The 15,938-nt window shown below is 40.8% G+C and overlaps 1 protein-coding gene across 2 annotated transcripts in view; it reads right to left on the bottom strand.

Moving 5' to 3' along the window:
* The window catches only part of LOC121478899 (collagen alpha-4(VI) chain-like), a 122,800-nt gene that overhangs the window by 22,977 nt on the left and 83,885 nt on the right, over positions 1–15,938 (bottom strand). For both annotated transcript variants that reach the window (XM_041734359.1, XM_041734358.1), the window contains exons 27-33: positions 12,772–12,807; positions 12,606–12,668; positions 11,283–11,345; positions 10,068–10,103; positions 9,165–9,201; positions 6,625–6,636; positions 6,044–6,537 (exon numbers count right to left, since the gene is read on the bottom strand). In XM_041734359.1, coding sequence (XP_041590293.1) covers positions 6,044–6,537; positions 6,625–6,636; positions 9,165–9,201; positions 10,068–10,103; positions 11,283–11,345; positions 12,606–12,668; positions 12,772–12,807 — 741 coding nt within the window. The remainder of the gene's footprint in view (positions 1–6,043; positions 6,538–6,624; positions 6,637–9,164; positions 9,202–10,067; positions 10,104–11,282; positions 11,346–12,605; positions 12,669–12,771; positions 12,808–15,938) is intronic.

The raw sequence follows: 15,938 nt of genomic DNA, 5'->3' as shown, positions 1-15,938 counted from the left end.
AAAATCTCTACTACTCTTACAAAAATAAAATTGTGGGAACAAGTACACAAAAACACAATGGAAGTCCATAGGGAACTATGATTCAGTATAGATTCATCTGTGCCTACTTGTCATTAACAAACCTCGTATTACTTTGAATTTGAACTTGCCAGCATGGTCCTAGTCATTGATAAGGTAAACAAGATAATTCCTGGGAAAGCTCATGCAGGGAGTGTGGGAGGGAATCCAGTAAGAAGAGAGGAGAAAATTGGCTCTGTGATTCTTACTGCAAATTCCCATCAGTCCAGAGATGGAAATTTTAAAAATAGAGTACCTTAAACATAGACTAAGTGATCTGCTTGAGGCGCAAAGCCTTATGGCAGTTTGAATCAATGCCTTTGGCAATTCTCTCAACCAACTTCATTCCTGAATGTCCAGCTATGGTTTGTTGGGACTAGTCGTGTAATAAACACAGGAGTGTACGGAGGGGAGAAGACATGGCACATAGATTTGCATTAAGGTCTTCTTTTGTTTCCTAGATAGATATTTTTTCAAAGGATTCAGATAGCCCTTAAACCCTCAATTTTTAAAGAAGTCCTCATGAGTTCTGAGCTACAGAGACCCACAGGGTTCAATCCAATGTTTCAGTTCCCCGTATAAAGCTGCCAGGTCATGGGACAATGTTCTTTCCTGGGACTAAGGGAGGCTCTTGGCTTGGATGGATGGGAATAGAAGGGAAGAAAGCAAATGCTGTGGAGGAGGATTTGCCTTGGACAGAGGAAGACTTAACTGGACCCTAAGGAGGGAGACTTAGAAACCATCTGGCTTCCAGTTGAGTCAAGAACTTGGAGGACAAGGGAAAATAGGCAAGGTAGGGAAAGAGGCAGGTGGAGAGAGTAGTCACACAACTTGTTACAGATGCCAGGAGCCTAAGTCTAGCCCCTGCTCCTTGCAGCTGGCATGGTTCCATCCCACCAAGACTGCGTGAAACAGCTGCCTCCCCCTTGGACTCTCCAGCTAACATCAGGGGTTGGCATTGGATTGAGGTGTCAGGTGGCAGAGTGGGACTTAGGAACCTGACAGACTGGAATGCAAATTCCAGGACTATGTAGTCTAAAACAAGTTGTTTACCTCTGACCTTCCCTTACCTCACCTGGGAAATGCAGATTATCATTATTAACTTGTGGGACAGTTATAAGGATTAGACCAACACTCCTCAAACTTTAATAGTCATGCAAATCATCTGGGGATCTTGTTAAAAACACAGAGCCTAGGATCGTGCCCCCATCAGGCTTCACACTTAGCACAGAGTCTGCTTAAGCTTCCTTCTCTCCGGGATCCCTGGGTGGCACAGCGGTTTGGCGCCTGCCTTTGGCCCAGGGCGCGATCCTGGAGACCCGGGATCGAATCCCACATTGGGCTCCCCGTGCATGGAGCCTGCTTCTCCCTCTGCCTGTGTCTCTGCCTCTCTCTCTCTCTGTATGACTATCATAAATAAAGAATAAAAAAAAAATTAAAAAAAAAAAAGATTCCTTCTCTCCCTCTCCCTCAGCTCCTCCCCCTGCTCGAGCAGGCAATAAATAAATAAATAAATATCTGATTTTAAAATGCAGAGCCTAATTAATTAGATCAGGGGTAGAGTCTGAGATTTGGCATTTCTCATGGACCTGGGTAATGCTCATGCTACTGGTTCTAGGACCATATTTTGAGTAGTGAGGGATTAAGGTGAAAAGGCATGAAAAACCATATAGCATGGTGGCTAGAACTTCATAGGTGCTTACTAAACAGAAGCTATCTAATCCTTCATTATTATTATTTGACAGAGAGATCATGTGCATACATGTGAATACAAGCAGGGGGAATGGGAGAGGGAGAAGTAGACTCTCTGCTGAGCAGGGAGCCTGATACAGGACTCGATCCCAGGACCCTGGGATCATGACTTGAACCAAAGGCAGTCACTTAACCAATTGTGCCACCCAGGTGCCCCATAAGCTGTCTAATCTAATAGTCACTGGGCAAACAGGCACTCTTAAGGTCCTTGAAGAGATTCTAATAATAATGGCTATCCACCAAATACACACATAGAAAGTGTCAGTCCAATGTCCCTGTAGGTGCTACCTCTTGGAACTCTTATAACAAATCTGTGAGTTTATCCCCATTTTATAGGTGAATGAGTTGAGGCCCCAGTGCCAAGAAAATGTATCCAGATAACATATGGAATAAAAACAGGGTGTAAAGTCTCATTGCCTAATTCCTACCCTTGGTTGCTGATCCTGGCCTTAGAGGAGTAACAATCTAATGGAAAGCAACAACCCAAAAGGCCTCAGCAGTAGCTTATCCATGGCCTATGAAAGAGCCTCTCCAGGCAACCCAGTATTTTCTTTAAAAGAAAAAAAAAAGGGAAAAAGTCTTCCTTTATTCTAAATCCTGAAATTATACCAAAATTTAAAATTACCCCCCAATTTTTTTTACCTTCCTCTTAATGTTTCTATCTTCGAAAGCTGATTTTTCCTGTCTCCATGATAGCCAGCATTCTTTGGATTCTTCTTTTTTTTAAATATATATATATTTTTAATTTTTCTTTATTTATGATAGTCACACAGAGAGAGAGAGAGAGGCAGAGACACAGGCAGAGGGAGAAGCAGGCTCCATGCACCGGGAGCCCGACGTGGGATTCAATCCCGGGTCTCCAGGATTGCGCCCTGGGCCAAAAGCAGGCACCAAACCACTGCGCCACCCAGGGATTCCCGGATTCTTCTTTTTTAATACACAGAAATAAAAATAGGGCTAGTTCATAGATTTATCTCATAGTGTTGTAAAGATAAAATGAGTTAGTACATGGGAAGAATTTAGAACTTCTAAACCCTCTTCCCCTTTTTGACTTTTGAACTCAAAATCTCATTGCTAATGGGAATTCCAGACCTTAAGCAAGTTATTTAACTTCTCTGTGTCTCCATTTCATCATAGGAAAAATGGGCCCATAATAACAGTTATCTTGCTGGGTTGTAATAAGGATTAAGTGAATCAATAAGTGGAAAGATCTTAGCACAGTGCCTGAGTCAATAAACGTAAGCCATTTTCCCAGGTAACATTTCAAGGGAACATGCACTAGAATTTTCATAAAGAAAAATGAAATTTGAAACCTGGCACTCAAATTGCATTTTCCCTATAATCCTCTGGTTTTTAACTTTAAAAAAACAGAGCAAATATTTTGAGACACACATAGCCAATTGGATCCAGGCACAAATAGTCCAGTGCTGCAAAACTGGTATTTTTAGGGCTAACTTCTTAGCCCTACTAAGCTACTCAATGAATGTCTTTAAAAAATCCTTTAAGTATGCCCCCACAGCCTCTGAATCATGTTTAAATGGACTGAGAAGTTAGGGCATCTGTTTATACAATCATTTCAAATTGAACAACCATCATTTTTCAGAAGGGGCATATGGGCGTTGTTCTGTGAAATAAATAGCATAGGCGTGAAAGACAAAAAAACTCAAAGAGTCAAAGAGATTCCTCAGGCAGATAATTCTGAAGACAAATTACAGGATATTCCTACTCTCCTAACAGAATCCCCCTAAGGATAACACACAGAGTAGAGGGGAGGTTAAAGGTGGCAATAAGCCCAGTTATGAAGAGATGAGGATCTTTCTGACAGGCCCTGAGAAGGGAGTTGTCATGTTTATGGTTTCTCTCCTTGCCCGTGTCAACAGAAACAGGGTCATCCATTACATTTGAGCTGGAAAGCACCATTTAGCACCATGTAACATTTCTACATTGTTACATTTAGGAAACAGAATTGGTTTGGGGCCAGAATATCCCCAAGAAATAGAAAGGAGAACAGAGACAAATGATGGAGATGAGGTCTAAGTATACTGAAGCTGGCAAATACTTTTCACATACCATTATATTCTTTAATCTGGAACCCAAAGCAACTAAGAGGGCAAGAACATTCTGACTAAATATTAACACTACATCAGATCCCAACAGTCTGCCCAGGATCCTTTCAGAGAGCCCCACTGACAGGCATCTGGGGGTCATAATTATATCCCCAAGGATCACTCTCCAAATGTTAGGGAAATGCCTTTTGTTTGTTCGTTTAAAGATTTTATTTCACTTATTTGAAAGAAAGTGGGAGAGAGAAAGAGAACACAAGTCAGGGGAGGAGCAGAGGGAGAAGCAGACACCCCAGTGAGCAGAGAACCTGCCATGGGGCTCCATTCCAGGACACCAGGATCATGACCTGAGCAGAAGGCAGATGCTTAATCGACTGAGCCACCGAGGTCCCCAGGGAGATGCCTTTTTGAAAATACATCATTACACCAGGAAGGGAACTAGATAACATCCCCTTGTGACCCTCTCTCCATTTTAAAGCTGACCAAAATGAGACTTAGAAAGAAGAAAGGGCTTTTCCAAAGGCACTTCATCACTGATGAAAGCCACTCCCTAATTTTGACTGTTATTTGATTACACCCTACCTTTATGAATCCATTCAGGAAATTATTGACAGCCGCCCCCTTGCCAACCCATATCTGTCCACACATCCTGCTGGACAAGAGGGATGTAATAGCAAACAAGGAACTCATCCTCTGCATCTTAACTTTGTTTCTCAAAACCAAAGGTATGTAGTCTAATAGTTTGCAAGCCGTCACAATTTTACCTATTGTTTCTCAGAAGCATATTCACAGTTGCGACAACAGTATCTGTCACCTACCATTTCTCATAAGAGAAAATTAAATGGTTGAGCACAGCTAAATTAATTAGCTATTTAGGTTGAACCATATGACATCTTCATTTCTACAGGTCTAACACAGTTGAATATTGGCAATGTCACATGGTTCAAACTGACATTCATAAGCATCCTGGAGTCTCTTAAATGTAGAACCACTCTCTATTTTTGATAGATCATCCCATATATTCCATGTGAATGTGTTATGTGAATTTCAGTTAGAAAAGCCAAGTCTGGAGAATAGGTACATAAATTGTGATATACACACTTAGAATAGATCAGAATAGTAGTAAAGAAGAATAAGTTACCCATATACACAACATAGATAAACAAGAAGAACTGACATTACGTTGAGTGGAAGAAGCCAGATACAAAAGAGTACATGCTATAGGCTTCAATTGATATTATGGCTCAGAACAAGCCAAACTACTTATTTTCCTGTGACTAAAGCCAGAAGAACAGTGACTCTGCAGAGTGGATGGTTTGGGAAAATATGAGCAAAACTTATAGGATGTTGAAAGAGTTCCATATCTTGAATCATGTCTAGGTCACAAGGGTTTAAACATTTATAAAAATCCATCCAGCTGTACATTTTAACCTAATGCCCTTTACCCAGTTTGTTATATGGGTATGTATTTTATACCCCAAGAAAAGAAGGGAAGGGAAGGGAAGGGAAGGGAAGGGAAGGGAAGGGAAGGGAAGGGAAGGGAAGGGAAGGGAAGGGAAGGGAAGGGAAGGGAAGGGAAGGGAAGGGAAGGGAAGGGGAGGGAAGGGAAGGAAAGGGGAGGGAAGGGAAGGGAAGGGAAGGGAAGGGAAGGGAAGGGAAGGGAAGGGAAGGGAAGGGAAGGGAAGGGAAGGGAAGGGAAGGGGAGGGGAGGGAAGGGAAGGGAAGGGAAGGGAAGGGAGAAAGAAGGAAGACTCTACAGACCTTCATGATATAATTTAGCGTAGTGGTTAAGCATAGGCTCTGAAGGCAAATAGTATTAGTCTGCCAATAACTAGGTTTTTGACTTTTGATGGTATACTTAACCTTTCTAAGCCTCAGTTTTCTTATCTTTGAAGCAGAGATGTATAGTAATACCCACGTCATAGAGTTTTGGGGATATTAAATAAATTAATGTTTGTGAAGCACATAGCACAGAATAAGCACTCAAGAGTGGCCAGTTAGTACTAGTAATAACACTAGTAGCAGGGTCCCTACTGAGGACCCCTGCTTCCCATGCATACACATTGATTTCTGGAGAATTCTTCCTCTGAAGCTCTCACTCAATGTGGTTCTTGATGGAGGGATAAAAGCAGGTACTAAGCCCCCACCCCCTCCAAGGCTCTCCTGCTTACCCACAGGGCACTGGGGAGGTTGTGTTCCTCCGTGAAGGTGATGACCGTAGAGGTGATATCCAGCGCACTGAGTTCCAGAGTGGCAGTGCTAAAGGCATCCCCACCATGAGTCCAGCCCGCCTGGAAGAACACAGCCACTTTCCTCATGAGAAGTCCAGAGCGCACACGTTTGAATACATGTCTTGCCACAAACCTCATGGCATCCCCAAGGTTCCTGCTGCCAGATGACCCTTGCAGGGGGATCCTCCTGACTGCCTGCAGGAGTGAGGGCTTCCCCTTGTGGTCTGAGAAGCGAATCAGGTAGTCTGTTTTGGCACTGTACGAAACGATGGCCACTCTGGCACCCGTTGGGCAGTTACTGTCACTTATTTCCATCTTCATCAACAAAGACAATAGAATGTTTCTCATCCTCTCAAAATCCGACTGGGAAACATCATTCGACATGTCCAAGGCAAAGACCACTTCACTAGGGAACACTGGGCATTTGGAAACACCTTGACACAATGGACACACAGATTTAAGGTTTTCTGTAATGCGTCTGAGCAGGTGAAGTTGAGTGAATAGGAAGATACATTACTTACCTGCTGAACAAGCTGGAAGGGAAATTGTTTTGGAGAAAAAACAAGACATCGTTAGTTTATGTAGGCAGTGGTACATTTTCCAGCTGAGTGCCTTGATGTGAAAACCATCTCCTCTGAGAAATTCAAGCGGTGACCTTCTCCAATTCCTGCCTGAGTTTGGTAAAGACCTCTATTTGCCCCCGATATCTATTCTCCCTTTTTTTCTTTTCTTTTTTTTTAATTTAAATATTTTATTTATTTATTCATAAGAGACACAGAGAGAGAGAGAGGCAGAGACACAGGCACAGGGAGAAGCAGGCTCCATGCAGGGAGCCGGATGTGGGACTCAATCCCGGGACTCCAGGACCACATCCTGGGCCGAAGGCAGGCACTAAACTGCTGAGCCATCCAGGGATCCCCTTTCTCTTTTTTTCTATAGTAGTAGATCCCCAGTCTGTGTCTGGGCATATGGGTGCCTGGAATAAAGACTCCATTTCCCATTGGGGGAGCTATCTTACTAAGTTCTGAATAATGGAATAAGAGAAATAGTAGAAACAACTTCAAAAAGATAATCTTCCCCTTTCCCTTTTCCTGCCAGCTGAAGCTTGATCAGTGTTTTGGACCATCCTATTCTGAATCTTTTTTCACTTAGTGTATGATGACCATGTATTCTTTTCATCAAGAAGTTTAGAGCGGTATCACCTAGTTCACTATAGATATGATATTCCCACCAAAATCTCTTTGTGATTAGCACACTTGTACATGTATCTGTGCCTCTCTGTTCGATTATGGTGCTATACGAATCTCTATCATTATGGGTTTTGATATGCAGGGTCCAGTTGCTCTTCAGAAAGTTGTACCAATTGACACTCTTACCAGCAATGTGCACTTTTATATATTTCCCAAATTTAGATAGAAAGTTTTTTCTGATCTTAAAAATATTTCCAAGTGGGGGGACAAAAGAAGTATCTCTTTTTTTTTCACTGCATCTCATTTATTTTTCCAAAAAGAGTATCTCATTTTCATTCATATTCTTTGACTTCTTATGAAGTCAAACATTTTTACAGGTTTTTTGGTCATTTGTATTTTTTCTTCTCTGAATCTTCCATTAATATCTTTTGCCCATTTCTTCTCCCTTCCCTTCTATTCCCTTTCACTATTATTTATCAGAAAGGGAGACAGAACATAAAGACTCCTAACTCTGGGAAACGAACTAGGGGTGGTGGAAGGGGAGGAGGGCGGGGGGTGGGGGTGAATGGGTGACAGGCACTGAGGGGGGCACTTGACGGGATGAGCACTGGGTGTTATTCTGTATGTTGGCAAATTGAACACCAATAAAAAATAAATTTATTATTAAAAATATATATATCTTTTGCCCATTTTCAATCTAAGAGTTTTTAACACTAGGTTCAACAAATATGAAATATCTGTGCTTGTAGAGAAAAATGCTTGAGTAGGAACGATTGTATATATTTCAACATGTCAGAGTCAAAAAGGTTAGGTCCTTTGCTTGGGTCCATTGCTTATATTGTATATATTTTTCCCCATTTTTCGCTTTGCTTTTGACCTCACAGTGCTCTTCAGTATAAAGGAGTTTTAACTTTTGACATGGTCAACTCTGACATTATCCTTTGTGGTCAAAACTATGGTATTATTTTTTTATGATTTCTAGGGAAAAGGACTCCAGAATCTCCTTGAACGGCAACTGAATGAGAATGGACAGAACACAGAGTTTGAATAAGCAGAGGAAAACTCAAGCACCCAAATTAAGCACTCTGCCAAATCAATGTCCTTTTCCCCTTGTTAGCGAGTGGAGAAATGTACATATTACAGGATACAAATATCCTGGAATACACTGAAGACACTAAGTAAATTTCAATCTGGGAATGTGGCAAAATATTAAGATCTGATGATTTGTAATTCCATTTTTAAAACATAATGCAAATTTAAAAAGGACACATTTCTTATTGAAGTCTCCCTGGTGACTCCTCTTATTTAAATGGATGGGATTAAAATAACAAAACTTCTCTTTGTTTTGTGTTAAGAAGAACCCGAGATGCAGACATGCAAGTGTGCAACTGGCATTGCCTTTCACGGGGTGTCACATTATACTGGAAATTTCTTCACTGTTGAGATAGCATGCCTTTCAGCCACTTCATCGCTGAGACCACGTTGGCAAAGATCACTTACCCAAAGGGAGACCAGCTGATATATTAATTTATAAGAGCCTTTCATGAGAGGGCCCCTGGGTGGCTCAGTCAGTTAAGCTTCTGCCTTTGGCTCAGTTCATGTTCCCAGGGTCCTGGGATGGCCCCACATCAGGCTCCCTGCTCTGTAAGGAGTCTACTTTTCCCTCTCCCTCTGCGCCTTCCCCTTCTCATGCTCTCTTTCTCTCAAATGAATAAATAAAATCTTTTTTTTTAGGAGCCTCTCATGATAGACAATGATACCTCCCAAATCTCAGTCAAATCCACAGGTGATTTATGTCCCTAGTCCATGATCATGACCTATCCCCACTTCACACCACTGGCCCCCATTTGAGCCTTTCCCAAACAACTTACGGCACTTTTCTTGTATGACATCAATGATTTCACAAGGCTGTTAGAAAGATGGAGAAAGACAGAAAAGGAAAAATATTTAATTTGAAGCATATTCCTTCGTGACATGTCATCTGGATATTACTAGTGCCTTTCTGAAGCTTTTTAAGCTACAATAGAAAACACAAAAATTGTAACAGCAGATTAAATGATCCAGAACTTACATTTCTAGATAAAATGGATATTTAAAAACATTTAAAATGTATTTTATATACAATAGAGTGCTCATATTATTAGTGATAGGTAAATATGGGGAACTTTTTAAATTTTTTTATCTGCCTCACAAAGCAATTCCTGGAACATATCTTTAGAATGACTGCCAAGACAAGGACCCATCACACCTTTCTTAGAATTCTATTTTGTTCTTTTGATCTCTTTTGTTCTGTTTATCCTTTGATTCTATCACTTCTTGGTTCTCACTTGCCTCCACTTCCTTTCCCCCAGCACCAGTAGTATTTCTGTGCATGTGAGATGAAAAACCATCATAATTTTGAGATTGTTTTCAGGTATGTCATGAAACATGAAGATGTATTCTACCATATGTTGGCCTATAAATACTTTATAAGCAATTTTTGAACTCTGCAAAAAGGCATATTGCACAGGGGTAGTAGCCTCAAAGTCTTTCCCTCCATGTCAACCAGTAGTAGTACTCAAAAACATCCAGAGTGCCTCCATGATGATTCAAAATACATTCTACTCTTTTCATTGATGTGATTATAACATCTCAGAGGCAAGTCTATAAACTTAAAGTACTAAAAGAATTTGTAAGAGGAAAAACAAAAGAATCTTTATAGATTTCTCTTTTGTGAAAGCATAAAGTCTCATGTGCTAAAAAGAATAAGGTTTAGAATTAAAATGTTCACCTACCGTCACATCTGCCAAACCTTTGGGGCCCTTGATACCCTAGAAAGAACAGAAATGAGTTTAAAATGTAAGATTCTGAGGTCCAATACATTGTTATCCAGAGTTGGCAAAACATTCTCACAAGGATACCATAGTATAAATACAAATCCACCTTCTTCCCCTTCACTCCTGGCCCTGGAAATCTAATCCCTTAAGGAAGAAAGTCCAAGTACCTAGGAGGTATGTCCCAAACCTCAGAGTCCACGATATCCAGGAATATGGTACATGAAGACCCTTAGAAGATGAGGTCATCTTGAGAGTAAGCCATAGTTTAGGATCCAATTCAGGAAAAGGCCTTTCAAGATCTCAGGATCATTCAGAGACAGTTCTAAAGTAGACTCCTATCATTCCCTATTCCTCCTTCTCAGGCTGCCTACCTCCATCCTATCTTTACTTAGTGCTAAACAAGTCATTTCTGGAACCCTCTGAAACTATAGGCCTGCCTGAGCTACTCTGTGAGACTAGAGATCTTTGTTTTTATCTAGATTCTACAAGGTAGTAGTTTGTCTCCTCAGGCAGGTCACTATAATCTTCTCAGCCTTTGTTTTCTCATCTAAAATGGGCATGTGCATCCTTCTAAGATTTTTTATTCTATGACTTCATTGCTCCTCTACAGTAAACCCTACATTTAGTGAAACCACCAGGTTCAGCCCATGGCTCACTCACTGTACCATCCCTCATGAAATGACAGCCTAGCCTCATTGGACAAGGGGTGGGGCAAAAGGACAATCGCCCCCAAAGTCTTTCCCTTCATACCAAATGACCTCCCAGGGAACTTTAAAAATATTTGTGGACTTGCAACATTGTCAGTTTAGTTAAGATTATATAATTTATATTATATAATATAATAATTCTATTTTGTTAGGGTTTCCTTCAAACCCTGTTTGCATAAATGCTGCTCATTTTGTTTACATTGATAAATTCACCCTCCAGTAAGTTTTAAGTAAAATGTTTATTAATCTCCAGTCACTCTAATATCTTCCCCATGTTCAAGTTAACAGTATATATTGAATAAATATACTGTGTAAGGACTTGAAGCTAATTGCCCTCTAAAGCATTCCCTATACAGATCCTCTAGTGCCTCCCTCTAGTTCATTCCTTCATTAAGATGGCTCTTAGCAAATCCTTATTCACTTTTACACAAAGGTTGAGAATAAAAGAAAGAAGAGTCCATGTTACCACTGGTCCTGGAGGGCCTTGGTCGCCTGGAGTTCCAATAAGTCCAGGAAAGCCAGCATTACCCTAAAAATATCCAAACCAAAGGAATAAGATTCTCTTCTTGAATACAACTTGATTAAAGCCATCAGACCCACTTTGAGATACTAAGTTATCATTATTTCTAAGATCCAGTGAATCTGCTATGGACCAGCTAGTTTATGAACTATATCAATTGAGTGAGACACCAAGACTAGAGAGAGAAAGGGTCTCCTTATGAGAGTCATCTAAATTGCCCCCTACATACCTAATCCCAGCCAGCATGTGGACATACACACACTTCCAAACCTAGTCTTAAAAAAAATGATTCAATACTCAGTTTAGACTCCAGATCATATAATTAAAAGAATACAGGAAATATACACTGAGGGACTGACATCAAGAGAAAGGACAATTTCTTTCACCACCTTCTGGTCTTTAGAGTCCAAATAACGGTATATGCTGACCATGTCTCACTGCTCGTCTTATAGGTATTTGAAATGACACAGCATTATCTGCATGTAATTGATGTTTAATCCTTTTTTATTTGAAACCAGAGACATAAGCTTAGCTGAGGGGGCAATATTAGCCAGCAGCAAACCAAGTTAGGCGTAGATCCATTTTTTCTTTATGTCCTTGCCAATATATGAAAATACCAATTATTGAGTACCTAGATAATGAATATTCTCTTTCCTCTTTTCTGTACCAAACAATAGTCTATGCCTTTTTCCCAGAAGGCCTTGCTCTCTAATGTCTATTAGCTAAACACTATCAAGGTTTTAGATATCCACAGGCTTTTTCTGAAAAGAGCTGCCAGTGATTGCAGCTTTTTGAGATTGAACCTTTGGAACCTAAAGAATTTTTAATAGTAGGCTCTACAAAGCATAGTGAAAACACAGCTCAAAGTCCACCAGGATGGCAGCCACATTCTTGAGAGCCTAGTCATAAATTAGCTAAGAGAAAGTTAAGGCTTGGAAGAATCATAAGATATAGCAATTTTTGCTCTGTAGCTAAAACAATACTCTTCCAAAGGATATCCAGACTTATCATAGATATTGATCCTATGTAACTCCAACTTGGATTTTCTGTTATTATGCTTTGATGAGCTGCGTTTGAATTCACAAGATCAATGAGAGTGGTATTAAGGGGGCGGGGGGAGGGTGGTGGTGAGGAAGACATGGAATGTTTACTGCCTGAGGAGGACAAGAGCTCCCTGCTGAGAAGTCCATGAACCCAAGAGAAATGCTCCTGTGAGTACTGTCATGATGTGGGCCTCTATAGACCTTGGGAAATTCCTTTGGTTCTTACCCTCCTCCCTCTGATTCCCTTTGCCCCCTTCTCTCCTCGGTGGCCTGGGTCACCATCTTCTCCCTTAATAGAATCAAAAGCAAAACCTTAATTTGAAGAAAAATAACTAGAAACAAATGATACATGCTGCATACCAGTTGTAACACCCAGAAAGATATCTTCTTACTTGTGCACCAGGAAAGCCAGGAAATCCAGGTTCACCCTAGTGTCAGAAATGAGATAAGGTCTTGTTTAATGTCATGTGATTAAGTATTTCTTTGACATTCCTCAGAGAAAAATACATAAATAAACTATAATTTTAAGAAAACAGACTCCAAACACGTGCCAGGAAAAACAACTATAGCAACAGTTGTTATCTTGAGCTTCTCCCAAGTGGCCATATTTTATTTCTATAATTCAGTGTGAAGCAACTTGCACATGATTTTTACCGATTCTAACCCTTTCTTCCTCTTTGCCCTTCTGGCAAAGAGAAAGATCCTTCCCTTCTTTGCCAGAGGAAAGGAGACAATGAGACTTATTACATATTGTGTAATGGAACTTCCTTCTTAAGGATTTTTATCTATTGGTCTAAATAACCAGAGGTCTGAAAAGAACCAAAAGAAGGTGTACCAAATTGACTGCTGGAAACAGGTGCTCATTGTCAGATCAAAGGCACCCTACAGGGGCACCAGTTGGTAAAGTGTCTAGCTTTGGCTCAGGTCATAATCCCAGGGTCCTGGGATAGAGCCCCACAATGGGCTCTCTGCTCAGCCTGCTTCTCCCTCTCCCTCTGCCCATTCCCCTGCTCATTCTTTCTCACTCTTTCTCAAATAAATAAATAAAATGTTTAAAAAACAAACAAAGGCACACTACAAAGCAACTGTTCATTCAGCAAATATTTAGTTAGCACCTACTACGTGCCAGGCACTTTTCTAGATACTGGGAAATCAGCAGTGAATAGAACAAAGACCCTGCTATCATGGAACTCACCTGTTAGGGAAGAATAAATGTATGTCAGGGAGAGATAAATGCTATTCTAGAAAGGGCATTAAGGGATAAAGAATGGCATGGATGGGGTTGGGAAGGAAATAACTATTTTATATAAGGTGGTCAGACAAAGCTTTTGGTAATGGCTGCCTTTGGGCAAAGACCAGCATAAATTGAGGAAGCCAGCCAAACAGGTATCTGGGAGAGAGCATTTCAAGCAGAGAAATGAGTGTGTGAAGGAGCCTGAGGCAAGAATATGAATGTGTTCCATGTTTGACAAACCCCGAAACAGAATGGCAGGAGAAGAGTGGGAGGAGATGATGTCAGAGAGTTCACAGAGGAGCCAGGTGGTAGAGAGTCCTGTAGGCCATGTTAACAGTGGAATTAATTCTGAATGACATCAGGAGTTGAAGCTTGGCTTTGAGGAAAAGAATAACATGATCTGATTATTCATTTAAAAGATGGGTCTAGAGGTGCCTGACTGGCTCAGTCGGTAGAGTACGTGACTCCTGTTCTCAGGGTTGCAAGTTTGAGTCCCATGTTGGATGTAGAGATTACTTGAAAATAAAACTTTAAAATAAAGAAATAAATATGGCTCTGGTTGCTGCTCAGAGGACTATTAGATGAGGTGAGAATGGAAGCAAGGAGCCCAGTTAGGTGGCCTGGCCCAGAGGGTGGCAGGGTGAGAAGTGATGAAATGCTGGATTTATTTGGAATGTAGACTCACAGAATTTGCTGATGGGGTAAATATAGGAGAGCACTTATTAAAGATGGAGCAAGTGTCTGCCTTAAACAACTGGCAGAGGGGAAGCTCTACTCCCTGAGATGGGGATGGCTAGCAGAGGGACAGGTTGTCAGGGGAATTGATTTTGACTGACCAGATATCTGATGATATTAAAGGATTATTGTTAATTCTTAGGTTGACAGTGGTATGGTAGTTCTATTTATAAAGAATCTTTTAGAAGTACAACTTGAAATATATATTCATGGAATATCTGATACTTGGGATTTGCTTCAAAATAATTGGGAGAAGGATACATGCACGGCAGAGTGCATACGAAATAAAATAAAACTGGCCAAGGGCTTTTCATTGTTTGAGCTAGATGATAGATACATGGGGAGAGATGTCATCATATTAGTCTCTTCACTTGTACATATGTTTGAATTTTTCCATAATCAAAAGTTGACAAAATAGGAAGGACAAAGGAAGGAGGAGGAGGAACAGGAGGAGGAGGAAGTTGTTTGGGGACATGCCAATTTTAAGGTAGAAACATGTTTAGAGTTTAAGAGATTGGTCCAAGCTGGAGAAGTACACTGGAGATCACAGGATAGATGACACTTGATGCCATGGAACTGGATAGGGTCATCTGAGAAGTAAGTAAAGAAGGGAATAAGAGAAGTACAGGAATAGAGCCCTGAGTCTTCTAATACTTAGAGGTCAAGAACATTCAAAAGAAATAGAGAGCAAGGAGCCAGTTAAAACCAGGGAAGTGGTATGTTCTGGAAGATGAGAGAGGAAAGGTTTGAAGAACAAGCCTATGACCACCTTTGTAAAATGCTGCTGAGACTTGGAGTATGACGTGGGCAGAGAACTAACCACTGGCTTTAGCACCATGGGTTTTACTTTGACCAAAGCAGATGTAGTGGAGTGGGCAGAGCTAAGGGGTGAAGGTTCAATTGTCATCAGTTAGAGAGAACCAGAGGAAACAAAGTGGAGTTTCTCAACCTTGGCACTACTAATATTTTGGACCTGACTATACTTTTTGGTTGTAAGAGACTATCCTATGTACTATAGGATGAAAAATAGTATCTCTGGTCCTTGTCCACTAGGTGGTATTTGCATCCCCACCACCAGTTGTGACAACCAAAACATTTCCAGACATTGCCCAGTGTACCCCGCACCGAGGGTAAAATTACCGCTGGGTGAAAACCACAGATATAGAACTACTCAGCCGCTAGGGAGAAAGGGGACGATGGGACTATGTAGTTAAGTGAGGAGTTTTTATTGTTTGATTTTTAGATGGGCTATTATTCCCACCTCTTTGTATACTGATAGGAATGATCTATGGAGAGGGAAGAAAATTTGATGATGAAGAAGAAAAAGGAGCCAGGACCTTAACGAAGCAAAAAGGGAATGGAATCCAGCCCATGAGAGACACAATCAGTCTTAGATAAGGGCATGGGCTCTAATCCATAGCAGTAGGAGGGAAGGCAGGAGAGAAGCCAAGTAGGTTAGCTTCTGTGGTGGTGGATGTATGCAGAGGTTCTCTGCTCATTTCTATATTTCTCCTAATTAACAATGAAACAAAAAGCACAGCTGTCTGCTAAAATGTATAAGAGAAAGCTGATCTTAGAAGTTTGAGGGAA

This window comes from Vulpes lagopus, chromosome 19 (assembly GCF_018345385.1).
Source record: "Vulpes lagopus strain Blue_001 chromosome 19, ASM1834538v1, whole genome shotgun sequence".
Classification (NCBI taxonomy): Eukaryota; Metazoa; Chordata; class Mammalia; order Carnivora; family Canidae; genus Vulpes; species Vulpes lagopus.
The sequence above is the reverse complement of the archived record's forward strand: the minus strand, read 5'-3'. Positions and strand labels throughout refer to the sequence as shown.